The sequence below is a fragment of the Moschus berezovskii genome, chromosome 1, assembly GCF_049115385.1.
Source record: "Moschus berezovskii isolate FMDL1 chromosome 1, NW_MosBer_1.0, whole genome shotgun sequence".
Lineage (NCBI taxonomy): Eukaryota > Metazoa > Chordata > Mammalia > Artiodactyla > Moschidae > Moschus > Moschus berezovskii.
The window spans coordinates 130,280,111-130,295,316 of record NC_142460.1 but is presented as its reverse complement, the minus strand read 5'-3'; the positions used below and the strand labels follow the sequence as shown (position 1 = coordinate 130,295,316).

General features: G+C 48.3%; 1 protein-coding gene across 1 annotated transcript in view; it reads right to left on the bottom strand.

The window, feature by feature from the left end:
• The window catches only part of LOC129551831 (uncharacterized), a 44,072-nt gene extending 29,092 nt beyond the window's left edge, over nucleotides 1-14,980 (bottom strand). Inside the window, exons 1-2 of the mRNA XM_055420148.2 lie at nucleotides 14,965-14,980; nucleotides 13,024-13,375 (exon numbers count right to left, since the gene is read on the bottom strand). Of these exons, the coding sequence (XP_055276123.2) occupies nucleotides 13,024-13,375; nucleotides 14,965-14,980 (368 nt within the window). The remainder of the gene's footprint in view (nucleotides 1-13,023; nucleotides 13,376-14,964) is intronic.
• Nucleotides 14,981-15,206: the final 226 nt, after the last annotated feature.

The following is a 15,206-nucleotide window of genomic DNA, read 5'->3' as shown; positions in this document are numbered from 1 at the left end:
CCCACTCCCCGTCCTCTCCCAGACTCAAAGCCACCAGCCTTCTGCTCTTTCCCACGTACGGAAACCACTCGAGCTAGAGGCACCGAGGACCCCTGCCCAGCAAAACCAAGGAGCCCTCTCCATCCTGAGGGACCACCTTTCTTCCAATGAAGCAGGTGACAGGCTCCGTGGTAGCTTCCAGGGCCCCTCACCTGGTCTCCCCCCTCCAGATGCTTCATCTCCCAACTCCATCAGCTCCTGGCGATCCACTTTGTCCCAGGACCACCTCAGAGCGCCCTCCACACACTGCCTCAGGCCCGCCTTCAGGCCAAAGCTTCAGATCCTAGATCTCTGACCCCCTCCCAGGCCTCCTCCCTGAGTTCCAGGTACTTAAGGCCCCAGGGTCACTTCAGCACTTTACTTACAGTCAGCACAAGCTAGTCCTGCCCCTCTCCTCTCCAAGAAAACCTGCTCCTGCCGACCTGTCTTCACAGAGAATCACCAGGTCACCTAACTGGAACCTCCGAGTCATCAAGAACTCGTGCTCCCTCTTTCTCGGCAAGCAGCACAATCAGACTCCTCCCGCTTCCTCCAACCCATCTCTCAAACTTCTCCCCACCTCACTGCACACCGCTTCTGCCTGCCTGCAAGCTCGCTCTCTCACTGGTTCTCGCACAATTACTGTCTCACTCTCCTGGTCTGTCCGTCTGCCAGACCTTACCATGTCTTGCCCTTCTGTGGCTTCTCACTACTTCCTGGCCTGAGCTCCCTGGCACCACACACGTGGACGCTCACCCTGCTCCCTTGTCGCCTACCCTTCCTGCTCCCCCAGAGGGAATGTTCTTCAGTGTCCCAAGCACACCCTGCATAACACACACATACGCACCACCCTCTGCACCTTCCCCTGAAGAGTCACGGCCAGGAGCCTTGCAGGCGTGCAGCTCAGCTTTGTGTGCCCCATGGACACGTAGAGTTTGTGCATATAAGTAACAGCCCTGCCCCCCACCATGATGCCCAAACTGCTCCTTATCCCCCAAGAACAGCATTTCACAAGGTGTGGACTTGAAGACATTAGAACTCTCAGAGTGCCTTCTAAAAAACATTTTTCTGGGCCCATCAAATCAGAATCTTGGATGAATAAATGAAAAACCAGGAAGAAAACAACAATGGTGTTATTTGCACTTATGGGTGTTTCAAATCTTTCTGGATTTTCTCATTGAATCATCCCAATAAGACTATGAAGGCCATTTGACAAATGCAGAGACTGGGGCTCAGAGAGGTTCATTAACTTCCTTGAGGTCACACAGCTAACAGAAAAGGAGCAACTTGTCCCTAGGCCATTAGGACTTCAGAGCCCCTTGTACCATGTCTCCCTTCTCTCCCCACCACTTCCCCGGCTGACCCCAATCCTGGCAGTGAGAGTAAACTGAGGAAGAAGAGCAAAAGCCGCAGACCAACTGCTAGTCCCTTCCTTTCTCTTCAGTCAAGTGAGTCAGGAGCCTCCAGATTCTAAAAACCTCCTTGACTCAAGGTTTTTTCTGATCAACATTCCCAAGTATTTGGTATTTCCCAAGCTCCATGTCCCACAAAAACTATGCATTTTCCTTTTCAGACCCAAGTCCTCTTATTTTTTAATCTTAACCTCTGGCTCAGAAGGTCAGAGAGTGGTGGTAAGCCTGAAATTAGGAAATGTTTTGTTTCCTAATGAAATGCATACAAGAACAAGCCAGCCATTGCATCGTTCTTCTCCAGACTCATACCCTTACAATGCAGTCATTGCGCCTTTTAATTTAAAAGTAATTATGAGAACATGTAATGCCACGATGTTAGTTTTTTGAATGTTGAGCTTTAAGCCAGTTTTTTCACTCTTCTCTTTCACTTTCATCAAGAGGCTCTTTAGTTCTTCGCTTTCTGCCATAAGGTTGGTGTCATCCACGTATCTGAGATTATTGCTATTTCTCCCAGTAATCTTGATTCCAGCTTGTGCTTCAACCAGCCTGGCATTTTGCACGATGTACTCTGCATATAAGTTAAATAAGCAGGGTGACAATATACAGCCTTGACATTTTCCTTTCCCAATTTCGAACCAGTCTGTTGGTCCATGTCTAGTTCGAGCCGTTGCTTCTTGGCCTGCATACAGATTTCTCAGGAGACAGGTAAGGTGGTCTGGTATTCCCATCTCTTGAAGAATTTTCCAGTTTGTTGTGATCCACACAGTCAAAGGCTTTGATGAAGTCAATAAAGCAGAAGTAGATGTTTTTCTGGAACTCTCTTGCTTTCTCATTGATTCAACGAATGTTGGCAATTTGATCTCTGGTTCCTCTGCCTTTTCTAAATCCAGCTTGTACATCCGTAAGTTCAGAGTGCACGTACTGTTGAAGCCTGCCGCTTCATGGCAAACAAATGGGAAACAATGGAAACCGTGACAGACTTTATTTTTGAAGGTTCTAAAATCACTGCAGATGGTAACTGCAGCCATGAAATTAAAAGGTGCTTGCTCCTTCGAAGAAAAGCTATGACCAACCTAGACAGCATATTAAAAAGCAGAGACATTAGCTTGCCAACAAAGGTTTGTCTAGTCAAAGCTATGTTTTTTTCAGCAGGCATGTATGGATGTGAGAATTGAACTATAAAGAAAGCTAAGCACCAAAGAAGGATGTTTCTGAACTGTGGTGCTGGAGAAGATCTTGACAGTCCCTTGGGCTGCAAGGAGATCAAACTAGTCAATCCTAAAGGAGATCAATCCTGAATATTCACCAGAAGGACTGATGCTGATTCCAATACTTTGGCCCCCTGATGTGAAGATTGGAAAAACCCTGATGCTGGGAAAGATTGAAGGCAGGAGGAGAAGGGGATGACAGAGAATGAGATGGTTGGATGGCATCACCGACTCGATGGACATGATTTTGAGCAAGCTCCGGGAGTTGGTGATGGACAGGGAAGCCTGGTGTGCTGCAGTCTGTGGGGTTGCAAAGAGTTGGGACATGACTGAGCAACTGAACTGGACTGATGAGAACATGCATTAAGAGTTCAGTTCAGTCGCTCAGTCGTGTCCGACTCTCTGCGACCCCATGAATCACAGCACGCCAGGCCTCCCTGTCCATCACCAACTCCCGGAGTTCACTCAAACTCATGTCCACAGAGTCGGTGATGCCATCCAGCCATCACATTCTCTCTTCTCCTCCCGCCCCCAACCTTTCCCAGCATCAAAGTCTTTTCCAGTGAATCAACCTGTCGCATGAGATGGCCAAAGTATTGCAGTTTCAGCTTTAGCATCAGTCCTTCCAATGAACACCCAGGATTGATCTCCTTTAGAATGGACTGGTTGGATCTCCTTGCAGTACAAGGGACTCTCAAGAGTCTTCTCCAGCACCACAGTTCAAAAGCATCAATTCTTCGGCGATCAGCTTTCTTCACAGTCCAACTCTCACATCCATACATGACCATGGGAAAAACCATAGCCTTGACTAGACGGACCTTTGTTGGCAAAGTAATGTCTCTGCTTTTTAATATACTATCAAGCTTGTTCATAACTTTCATTCCAAGGAGTAAGCGTCTTTTAATTTCATGGCTGCAATCAGCATCCGCAGTGATTTTGGAGCCCAAAAAAATAAAGTCTGACACTGTTTCCACTGTTTTTCCATCTATTTCCCATGAAGTGATGGGACCAGATGCCATGATCTTTGTTTTCTGAATGTTGAGCTTCAAGCCAACTTTTTCACTCTCCTCTTTCACTCTCATCAAGAGGCTTTTGAGTTCCTCTTCACTTTCTGCCATAAGGGTAGTGTCATCTGCATATCTGAGGTTATTGATATTTCTCCCAGCAATCTTGATTCCAGCTTGTGCTTCTTCCAGCCCAGAGTTCCTCATGATGTACTCTGCATATAAGTTAAATAAGCAAGGTGACAATATACAGCCTTGATATACTCCTTTTCCTATTTGGAACCAGTCTGTTGTTCCATGTCCAGTTCTGACTGTTGCTTCCTGACCTGCATACAGGTTTCTCAAGAGGCAGGTCAGGTGGTCTGAGATTCCCAGCTCTTTCAGAATTTTCCACAGTTTATTGTGATCCACACAGTCAAAGGCTTTGGCATAGTCAATGAAACAGAAATAGATGTTTTTCTGGAACTCTCTTCCTTTCTCCATGATCCAGCGGATGTTGGCTATTTGATCTCTGGTGCCTCTGCCTTTTCTGAAACCTGCTTGAACATCTGGGAGTTCACGGTTCACATATTGCTGAAGCCTGGCTTGGAGAATTTTGAGCATGACTTTACTAGCACGTGAGATGAGTGCAATTGTGTGGTAGTTTGAGCATTCTTTGGCATTGCCTTTCTTTGGGATTGGAATGAAGACTGACCTTTTCCAGTCCTGTGGCCACTGCTGAGTTTTCCAAATTTGCTGGCATATTGAGTGCAGTACTTTCACAGCATCATCTTTCAAGATTTTAAATAGCTCAACTGGAATTCCATCGCCTCCACTAGCTTTGTTCGTAATGATGCTTTCTAAGGCCCACTTGACTTCACATTCCAAGATGTCTGGCTCTAGGTCAGTGATCACGTTTTCGTGACTATCTTGGTCACGAAGATCTTTTTGTACAGTTCTGTGTATTCTTGCCACCTCTTCTTAATATCTTCTGCTTCTGTTAGGTCCATACCATTTCTGTCCTTTATTGAGCCGATCTTTGCATGAAATGTTCCCTTGGAATCTCTAATTTTCTTGAAGAGATCTCTTGCATTAAGAGTTAGACATCCTTATTGTACAAAATATATCTGCTTAAAACAGTGACAAACTTCCCTCGACTGTCCCTTTCACAGTCCCCTTTCTACAGCTGTTTATCTTTATTTCCAGATGTGCATGCACGTGCACAGATATCAGAACTTCTGCTAAAAACCAGAAAACCTTCATGGAAAACCTTTATTTCACCATGTAATGAGGCTACAGGGTAGAGGGTCAGCTCTCTGCATCAAAACACCCAACAGTTATGGGGGAAGGGGCTTAGCCTGGGGTGAAGGAGCCACCCACTGGGCAACACCAAAGACACAGCCCGGTGGAGGAAGCAACCCAGGAGACCCACAGAGCCCTTGCACTGTATGGGAATCTGCTTTAGAGGCAGCAGAATCTGCTACCCTAAAATATGTCTCTTTGGCATATTAATTATTTTAAGCTGGTTATTCTCTAAGAAACAGCAGGCAAAGCAAAAGAGTTGAAAACCCAGCAGGAGCTAGCCTTCTGGAAGAAACATTAACATTTGTAAGGGAAATCTCCATGTGTAAGGGTGTCCAAATCTGTATCTTATCAGTGAAAGGGCAGGGACTGAAATCTCAGGACAACCTCACCCGGGCTTACTATGCACTTCCTGGGGACCTCCCAGACTGACTCTCGCCACCCTCAACATCCTTGTCTGCCTGCTGAGGACGGTATTTAAGGTGAGGGCTCTGGCCATTTTGGAGAGTTACTCGAAGTTTTCCTTGGTATCTCCCATGTATGGCTGTTGTCGCTAAGTCATGTGCGACTCTTCTGCAACCTCATGGACTGCAGCCCACCAGACTCCTCTGTCCTTGGGATTCTCCAGGCAAGAACTCTGGAGATATTCCATTTCCTCCTCCAGGGGATCTTTCCAACCCAGGGATCGAACTCGGCTCTCTTAGGTCTCCTGCACTGGCAGGTGAACTCTTTACCACTAGCACCACCTGGAAAGCCCCTCTTCCATGTATACCAGTTATTAAAACTTTTGCATGTTTTTCTCCTGTTAATCTGACACATGTCAATTAAATCCTCAGACCAGAAGAACCCAGAAGGGTGGAGGAAGATTTTCTTCCTCTCTGACACACCACGCGGATGCTAGTGCCCTACATCTTCTTCCTGTCTGCTTTTCCATGTGGTTTGTTAAAAGGAAAACTAAAGTAATCATGGAGAGGGAGGACCCATTCCAAGTGTTCCCAGTGTAATTTAGGGGCTGAAGATCAGTAGGGAATGGAAGTGGACATTTACTTAGTATCCCTTTCAAAATTCCTTACATTTTTATCCTGACTCAATCGTGATGACTAGGTGTAATGTCAATGCCTTATGTCTACCAGCTCCCAGGCCCTGCCTAGTACCGGTCTCTTTCCCTTAGTGCGAGGAGAAAAACCTGCATCTTGACACTGTAAAATCCAACCAGAGGGAGCCTTTCTCCCACCTCTGCGCCTGGGCCTGACTGCAGCCTGGACAGGTGGATAGTAGGCGCCAGAAGGGTTTCAATCAAATCTGGCTCCATCAGTAATAATTCTCCAGTTAAAGATTTTAACAATCCTTAAAGTGAAAATTGGAGAAGGCAATGGCACCCCACTCCAGTACTCTTGCCTGGAAAATCCCATGGGCGGAGGAGCCTGGTAGGCTGCAGTCCATGGGGTCGCAAAGAGTGGGACACGACTGAGCAACTTCACTTTCACTTTTCACTTTCATGCACTGGAGAAGGAAATGGCAACCCACTCCAGTGTTCTTGCCTGGAGAATCCCAGGGACGGGGGAGCCTGGTGGGCTGCCGTCTATGGGGTCGCACAGAGTCGGACACGACTGAAGTGCCTTAGCAGCAACAGCGGCAGCAGCAAAATGAAAATAAAACCATAATTGTTGTTGTTATTCAGTTGCCAAGTTGTGTCCAACTCTTCACGACCCCATGGACTGCAGCACACCATATAAAATATATATTATTATATATCAATATAGTTACTAATATAATATTTTATTATATTTAAATCATAATATAATAACTAATATTTTTTTTAATATTTACTGTGTGCCTGAACCCAAGCCAAGGACCTGGCAGGCATCAATGGGCTCTTTGCAACAAACTTTTTAGTGCCTGATGCTGAACTAGTATCATCCCCATTTCACAGATGAGGAAACAAGGCTTAGGTAACTTATCCACAAACCCAGTCCATCTGACGGCAGAGCCCAAGCTTTTATCAGTACATTTCACAACAAAAAGCCTAGAATCCCGCCGGGCAGGTAAAGTCAAAACACTTGACACTTTCTAGTCTCCGTTCCTAGGTGCCACTGTCCGTGAAGGTTAATTCTCAACTAGAGTCACCTTGCAGTAAGTAATAAAAAGTTATTAGGCATAATTAAACCCATAATGGGTCGATTCAGGTAAAGAATTGACCTGCAATGCAGGAGCCACAAGAGATACAGGTTCAGTCCCTGGGTCAGCAAGATCCCCTGGAGGCGGGCACGGCAACCCGCTCCAATTCTCTTGCCTGGAGAAGCCCATGGACAGAGGAGTCTGATGGGCTACATAGCATAGGGTCGCAAAGAGTCAGACGGGACTGAAGTGACTGAGCATGCGTGCACACAAACCTATAATGAGGCCCAAATCCTCCTCTAACTCTTCACCAGAACGAAACAAACTAGTGTTTTACTTCTTTTAGCCCCTATCCAGTTTCAGGAAATAGGTCAAAGAAAGTTAAATGGGTTAAGAAAGTGGAAAAGAGTTTATATTAGTCACAAACTAAAGTTAATCTGCATAATCATAAAATAGTTATACTTTCCAGAGAATAAAGTTGATGAAAATACTATTTTCTATAATACAGGTCTCTTTTCATCAACTGAAATCAACTCACAGTTGCTGTGATAAGCGGAGGGGATATAAAAGTGACACGTGAAACAGGAACCTGGTCCCAAGGGGCACACTAATGGAAGAGAAGACAGATCAGGAAATAAAATGTATGTGATGTGGGAAGAGCACAATAAAAGCAATAGAAGCTATCATTTTAGCCCAGAGCAGGCTATGGTGAACTGGGAAGAATGCAGCTGTCATGCTAAGAACACAGGCTGAAACTTAAGACCACTTAAACCTCAATGCTAAGGTCAGCTTTTGCATTTTCAGAGAAAGCTACCACCCCTCAGGATCCTCTCACTGTTAGAAAAAACTGAAACGGAAAGGAACCTATAAATATCTTCGAGTCTGAAGCATTATTTTACAGAGGGAGAGATGCGCTCTAGCAGAGGTGAAACTAATAAACACTCAAGATCACACAGCAAGTTGGAAGCAGAGACAATCTTACAACCTGTCTCAGGTCTCCTAGTTTACCCATCAATTCATCCATTTAACAAGCACAGATGGACTATGTGCCAGGCATGACTGAATAAAGCACATGGCGCTGTAGCTTCAAGAACCCATCAGCCTGATGGGGAAGACTGTCTACTTGCATCTGAGAAAGGAAGTGCTGTCTAAGATTGAAGAATTGGGGGGTGGGAGGGCAGCTTCCTGAGGAAGTGACATTTAAACTCAGCCACAAAGGACAAGCAGGAACAGGCAAGAGAAGAATTGGAGCCAGGGGGAGTAGAGGTCACACAGCTTCTGTCTGAGGCAGGAAGGAACTGATCAAGATCCAGGAAAAGGGGGAAAGCAAGTGTGATCAGAGGAGATGAGGAAAGACAGGAAGGTGGAGAAACTCCAGCTCTGTAACCAAGCCAATGGCTGAATAGAGATCGTCTGGTCCACGGAGTGGTCTCTAAATCTTCCCTCTTGGGAAGATCTGAAGTTTGAGCGCAAAGGAGGAAGTCAACAACGCAGGGTTCCAGAATCTGCTGTCGTCAACATCTCTCATGGGGAATGTCTGACCCTGTGCAACCCTGATAGCCTACAGGCTCACACACTGCCTACATTGACCCCAAAAGGTCCAAGCATTTCCCCAAAGAAAATCTCAGTCTCCAGGCCACAAAAGCCAGACCTCCCTGCCCAAGAAGTTGTAGTACCAGATGATAAACACCCTCAGGAGGCTAGGAAACTTTAAAGCATACTCCAAGGAAACTGTCTTCACAGACATGAGGTCTGGAAGCCAACTACACAGCCCCTTGCAGAGGGCCAGAAGGATTTCCTGTACTCCAAGCCCTCTGGGACCAGGCTGGGGCCGGGGAGGAGGTGGGGTGGGGAGGGGTAGTCAAGGACTCCATAGGGGAAAGTGGCAGACAGGTGAGGGAAGGCGGAGGAGAGGTGTGGGCATCATGAGCCACCAGCTGTCAGTTCTCCCAAGGGACACTTCCCAAGCTGGGCAGGTTACCCATCATCACCCAGTTTCCTTTATTCTAAGCATCCCATAACCACCACCGATAATCAGTTCACCTGGGATATAAGCCATCCCATCCCTTTTTTCTTCTATGTTCAGGTCCCAGAATGAGAGCACAGCCTTAAAAGCTTCGGAAAACATTTAGTACCAGCAAAGGTGAAAAATCCACAGGCCTAGCCCTCCAGGCTGGCTCCTTCATCTATTCCCTCCCCTCCTTTTCTTCAGTTATACCAGTAGGAAAAAAAAAAATAGTGGTCAAACAGGTAGGTTTTTGGATATCAAAGGCTAAAGGATTCACACATCATTACTTGTAACAGGCAAAACCTGGAAACAACTGCCATGTTCATCAAGAGAAAAATGGATGAACAAAATGTGATTCTGTCATAAAATGGGAGTCCTGTAAGCCACGAGAATGCAAAACTGCTTACACACAACTGAGAGGATGAATCTCACAAGCCTAACAGCACAAAAGAAGTAAGACACAAAAGGGCACATGCTGTATGATTCTACTTTTATAAAGCTTACAAACTAGCAAAACTATCTCTGGTCCTTTTGGGATGAAGGGATGGGAAAGCAGGAGGAAAAGGAAGGGGGCTTTTAGGACGCCATGTTCTATTTCTTGACCTGGGTGGTAGTTACACAGACGTGTTCACTTGGTGATAATGTATCAGCTGTACACTTAAGATGCTGTGTTTTCGGTACGACTGTACATACACTTCAAGGAAGGGTTTTCAGCATCTTGGGGAAGGAAAAGTACATAAGACTTTAGTTTTGTGGGCCACATTTATGAATGGAAAATGGCCCTGGGTGGTAGGGGGCAAAGCGAAGAGATGACTGCATTTGGGATATGGCCCAAATGGCAGGTGGGGTGACAGGAATTGGGGTGAACAGTTTCAAGGTCTACTTTCTTCTTTCTCCCATAACTAACTGTCAATGAAATCTCTGTATCCTATACTCCAAAGGGAAGTGGGACCAGGAGGAAAAGTTGGAACTGTGCTGGCTTAAGGGAGAAAGGAGGCCACTGGAACACTCCTATCAGTGAGGAGTCAAGGAGGGGAGGAGGAAGAAGAGGGAAAAGAATGAAATCACAAGTGCCCAGGGCAGGCAAGAAGGAGAGCTGGCCTGACTGGGAATGGATGGGGTGGGGTGATTCCCATTACTCAGCCCAGTTGAAGGGATCCCTTCCCTACTCCCCTCCCTGAGCCCTGCTCTGATGCACACCTAAATTAATGGCTTTATTGTGCTGCTCAAGAGATGCAAGAGACACAGGTTCAACCTCTGGATAGTGAAGATCCCCTGGAGCAGGAAATGGCAACCCACTCCAGTATTCTTGCCTGGAAAATCCCATGGACAGAGGAGCCTGGCAGGCTACAGTCCACGAGGTTGCAGAGAGTCAGACACAACTGAGCACGCATGCACGTTGTACTTTGTAAGTCATTTATAACTCTTGGGAACTAAAGAACAAGAGAAGTGTGTGTGCGTGTGTGTGTGTGTGTACAGCAAAGGATTCCACATCCTCAGCAACACATTGTTTGGCATATAGTTTGCACTATTTAAAAAACAAAAGGTTCACTGGATAAATGACAGAAACAATGTGGTAATTAGATATAAAGTTGCTGCTGCTGAGTCACTAAGTCACATCCGACTCTCTTTCGACCCCATGGACTGTAGCCCACCAGGTTCCTCTGTCCATGAGATTTTCCAAGCAAGAATACTGAAGTGGGTTGCCATTTCCTTCTCCATGGTATTCTTCTGGACCAGGGATTGAACCCACACCTCCTGCATTGGCAGGCAGATTCTTTACCACTGAGCCATCTGGGAAGTCCCTAGATATAGAGACCTCCTTCGTATTTAAAAATCAGTAATAACATTTTAAATGGCAAAAAATGTGGGAATGGCTAAGTATCAGAGTGGCATACTGTGCAGCTACTAAAAATTACAGGTAACAGTAGCAAACATCTGTAGGGTGCTTTACAGTTTACTGAGAATTACACCCCCCTCCTTGTTTGACACACAATTATACAGACTTTGCTGCCACACTGAAATGTGCAAATGACTCAGTAAGTCTTCCTGAAGAGACCAGAAAGATCAGCGATTGCGGCCTAGCAAGTTTTTATGTAAAGAGGTAGGGAGGACCCATTTATCAGAGAAATGGGGTCACAAAGAGTCGAACAAGACTGAGCAACTGAAGTGAACTAGGAAGGAGTAAGCAGAAGTTGAGTTAGCTCTGCTTTGTTTGTGTAAATAACCGTGCATGCTAATTTCACACACTATACTTCAATTCACTCCCCTTTTCTTTTGGAACAAAACTTAACTTTTGCTATATTTGATTGATTCAAAATTCTCTTTAACCACAATTTGCAAGTCTTCCTGCTAACTGACCACCACTAAGGAAATGTTTTTGATGACCCAAGTGGACCCAGTTCTTCTTCTAGTGGGGTTTTATTAATGCTAATGTGAAGAAATTCAACAGCAGAACCTAGCCACAACAAACCTTTCCACACTGTCTTCCTGATTGCAAGTGTTTTAAAGAACAGAAACAAAAAAAAAATCACACATAAAACAAAAAAAAAGCCTTCCCTCCTTCCTAAAAGAATATGAGCCTAATGTTCAACGAATAATCCACGAAACACTGAAGTCGTGAACACTTTCAAACTCCGTATTTTCTAGTTGATCGTGTATAAACTGTTATGTGGCAGGGACTGTCCCATAAGCAAGTTCTCTGCAGAGTCTGAATCTTTGCCCAGCGTTTCTGCACTGCTTTGGGCGGGCTTCCTGCATGTGCTTAGAGCAATGAGAGGATTACCTAAAGGATACATTTCACAAACAAGCCGTCACGTGTCTTGTGCTGAAACTGCATCCAATGCCAAAAGTCTGCTTCTGCAGATGAGAGCTCTGGAGAACTCGACCACCATAGCCCAAACCAGCTCTGAATACACATTCCCACGTGAAAAGAGGCTGCCTTTAAAGGTCTGTGGGACGCTGACGAAAAACAGAGGCATTCGCTACCTTCACAGTAATAGCAGATATCCTAAAAGCAATGTTGATCTCGTGACTTCTGTGCTAAAGACAGTATTAGGGCCCCATGGAAGCGTAGAAGAGATGGCTGGCGCAGGGGGGTAATGGGGGTGTTCCACGCATGGACAAAAGGGGATTACGGAAATAATCCCGCCCTCGGCTCAAAAAACCATTTGAAAGTCAAGGGGCCAAAGCGCCGGTGGTGTTCAGAAAAACTTCCCAAGTCCTCCCCGACCCGGGTGCAGTGGGCGCAGGGGATCCGGAGAGCTGAAGCTCGAGAGATGGGAGCAGACGAGGACAGCAGAAGCCGGCCAGGGGGGCGGGGAGTCAGCGCGGAGGCGGGAAGGGCGCGAGTCCGCTCGCGCGGGGAGCAAAGCGGATGCCGCAGGGCGATCAGCCCCTCCACACCGGCCCGCCGCCCGCAGCCGCTGCCGCCGGCTGGATGTGGCCAAATCGGGCCCACCTGCCGCCGCCTCTGCGCCGCCGCTGCCGAGGGGCCGCGGGGCGGGCGCCGGGCAGCCGCGACGGCAGGGGGCAGCAGCGCCGGCCGTAGCTCCGCCTCCGGGCCGGGCGCCCGGGGCCTCGGAGCCGCGCGCCACCGCCTCCCGCGCGAGCACCTGCGCGCGACCCCGGCGCCGCCCGCCCGGCCCAGGTGCGGCCGCCCAGGGCCTGCCGGCGGCGAGGGCACCGGAGTCCGGGCTGCAGGGCGAGTCGCTACCCCCACGCTCCGTGCCCGCGCCACGCAGGCGCCGCCACCGAAGGGTGCTTTGTTTGTGCAGCTCGAGCGGGGATGCCGGGGCGGGAGTGGAGCCCCCGCCCCGTCCGGAAAACGGGGAAAGCAGAGCCCGCCGTAGAGGGTGCTGAAGACCGCGAAGCCCCTTCTCGCGGCGATGTCGGCGCCAGCCGCACCCCACCGCCGCTCTGCCAGTCCTCCTCCCCAAACCCCGACCCCCACGCAGCCCCGCGGCTGCGCTCACCTGCTCTCCGCGACCCCCGCGTCTCGGCTCATCGTTGCCAGGCGCCTGGGAGGGGGCGCCACGCGCGCCCGGGGCTCGGCGCTCGAGCAGCGCCCGGGCGCCTGCAGGAGGGGTTCGCGTGCCGTGCGCCGCCCTGCGCACCCGGCGGCGGCGGACGCGGCCGGGGGAGGGACGAGGGCGAGCCAGAGCCACCGGGGGAGGGGACTGCGCGGGAGGGGGCGCCCGGCGCGCTGCTGCGGCGGTAGCCGGAGGCCGCCCCGGCTCCCGAACGGAAACGCACGCTCGCCGGCGGCCCCGCGCGTGCACGCCGGCGGGCACACTCTCACACGTGCGCACAGCGGCCGCTCGGTGGCTGCTTACCTCCCTGCGGGAGCTAGGTTTGGTGACACGAATGCCGGGGCTTCTGTGAAAGAGCAGGGCCAGCGCCATTCTGCAGGGAGCTCATATCACCCCGATTGGGGGGTTTTCACCAGACAACCCTCCTCCCTCGAGGAATTCCCAGATTTTCTTCCTAGGGTCTGAAAGCCCCTCGAAATTTATTTTCAGATTTTATATCTAAATCCAAGTGTCTAGAATGAGGGACCGCAGCTTTCATATGGTTAAACAGCCTTGTGACCCCGGCCCCTCCACCCCAAACTTTAAGGGTGGATGGGCTAAACCAATGGTTTCCCAACTTTGCTGCACATTTGAACACCCAGGGAGTTTTAAAAGTCTCGATGATCCGAGTGGTATCCCAGATGAATTAGATTAGTGCAGGGGATCTAGTCACACATTTCTTAAAGATCCAGGTGATTCCAATATTCAGCAAAGTATAGGAACCACTGCTTAGACTGCCAGTGGTCCTCGTGGTACCCTGTTTTCTTTTACCCCGTTTCTCAGCGTGATCCTTTGCTTGTCTATTTTCCACGTGGTGGTGGGTGTCACACAGCATCAAGCCCAGGTCTGACTCACAGTAAGTGCAGAGTACACCTCTATTGCAGGAAGGAAGCTAAGGCAGAGTCCAGGATGGGCCCTCTACCTTGCAGCCCCCTCTTTGCTCTTTCTGAAATTCTCCACAGGCTGAAATACACTTGACCTCATGGAAATGTCATGCCTGAAGCTGGAGAAGGCAATGGCAGTCCCCTCAAGTACTCTTGCCTGGAAAATCCCCTGGATGGAGGAGCCTGAGTCGGATACCACTGAGCAACTTCACTTTCACTTTTCACTTTCATGCATTGGAGAAGGAAATGGCAACCCACTCCAGTGTTCTTGCCTGGAGAATCCCAGGGACGGGGGAGCCTGGTGGGCTGCCGTTTATGGGGTCGCACAGAGTCAGACACAGCTGAAGCGACTTAGCAGCAGCATGCCTGAAGCTGGGGAAGAAAAGAAGTCATTGCGCTTGAAGAGACATCTGTCTTTTAGTTTCCTCCAAATGTCTCCACCTCAAAACACCGCTATCTGTCTCACTGTGACTCAGAGGTCCAGTGCTGACAGTGTGGGAGAACACAATAAAAATCATGGCTCAGTGACTGGAACACCAGTTGAGTCCAGCACTATGACTAGGTGGTTTATACCTGGGAAATTGATGGCCTTGGTACTATCACTGGGCCTTGGTGTTCTTCTGTTTAACATAAACATGAACAAGTTCTCAGAACATCAGCATCAGACAAGGCCCCTCTGTGACCACAGTGTACGAAGACAAGAGCAAGACTCCTTAATCATGTCTAAACACAGACAAAATATGAACATCGTCCAAGCCACAGTGGACACACAGCCATTCTGGCCATTTAGAACCTCTGCCGATTATAGCCTTAGCCTCCCTCTGGTCTGCCCTTCTAAGAATAAGATTTACAAAGATATACATTTGTAGAATGAACTCTGGTTTCCTGAGCACCCCCGCAATCAGCTAACAAAAAAACAAATCCTTTAATAATATTTTCTAATACCTCCTCACTGACATACCTCCAGGGTTTCCCATGGTATGCGTTTCCCTGAGTGCAATGAGTAATAAATTCAACTCTTAAAAACGATAGGAAATATTCCTAGTGTTCTTTGGCAAGCAAGCATTAAAAAATATCTCAATCACAGTAATAGCACAAAGTAACTATCACACCCTCTTCACGTATAAGCTAACTGGGGTTCATACAGATTATATAACAAACTCACACAGGGCTGCCTGGCTGTCAGTAGAGAGGCAGGCTTCA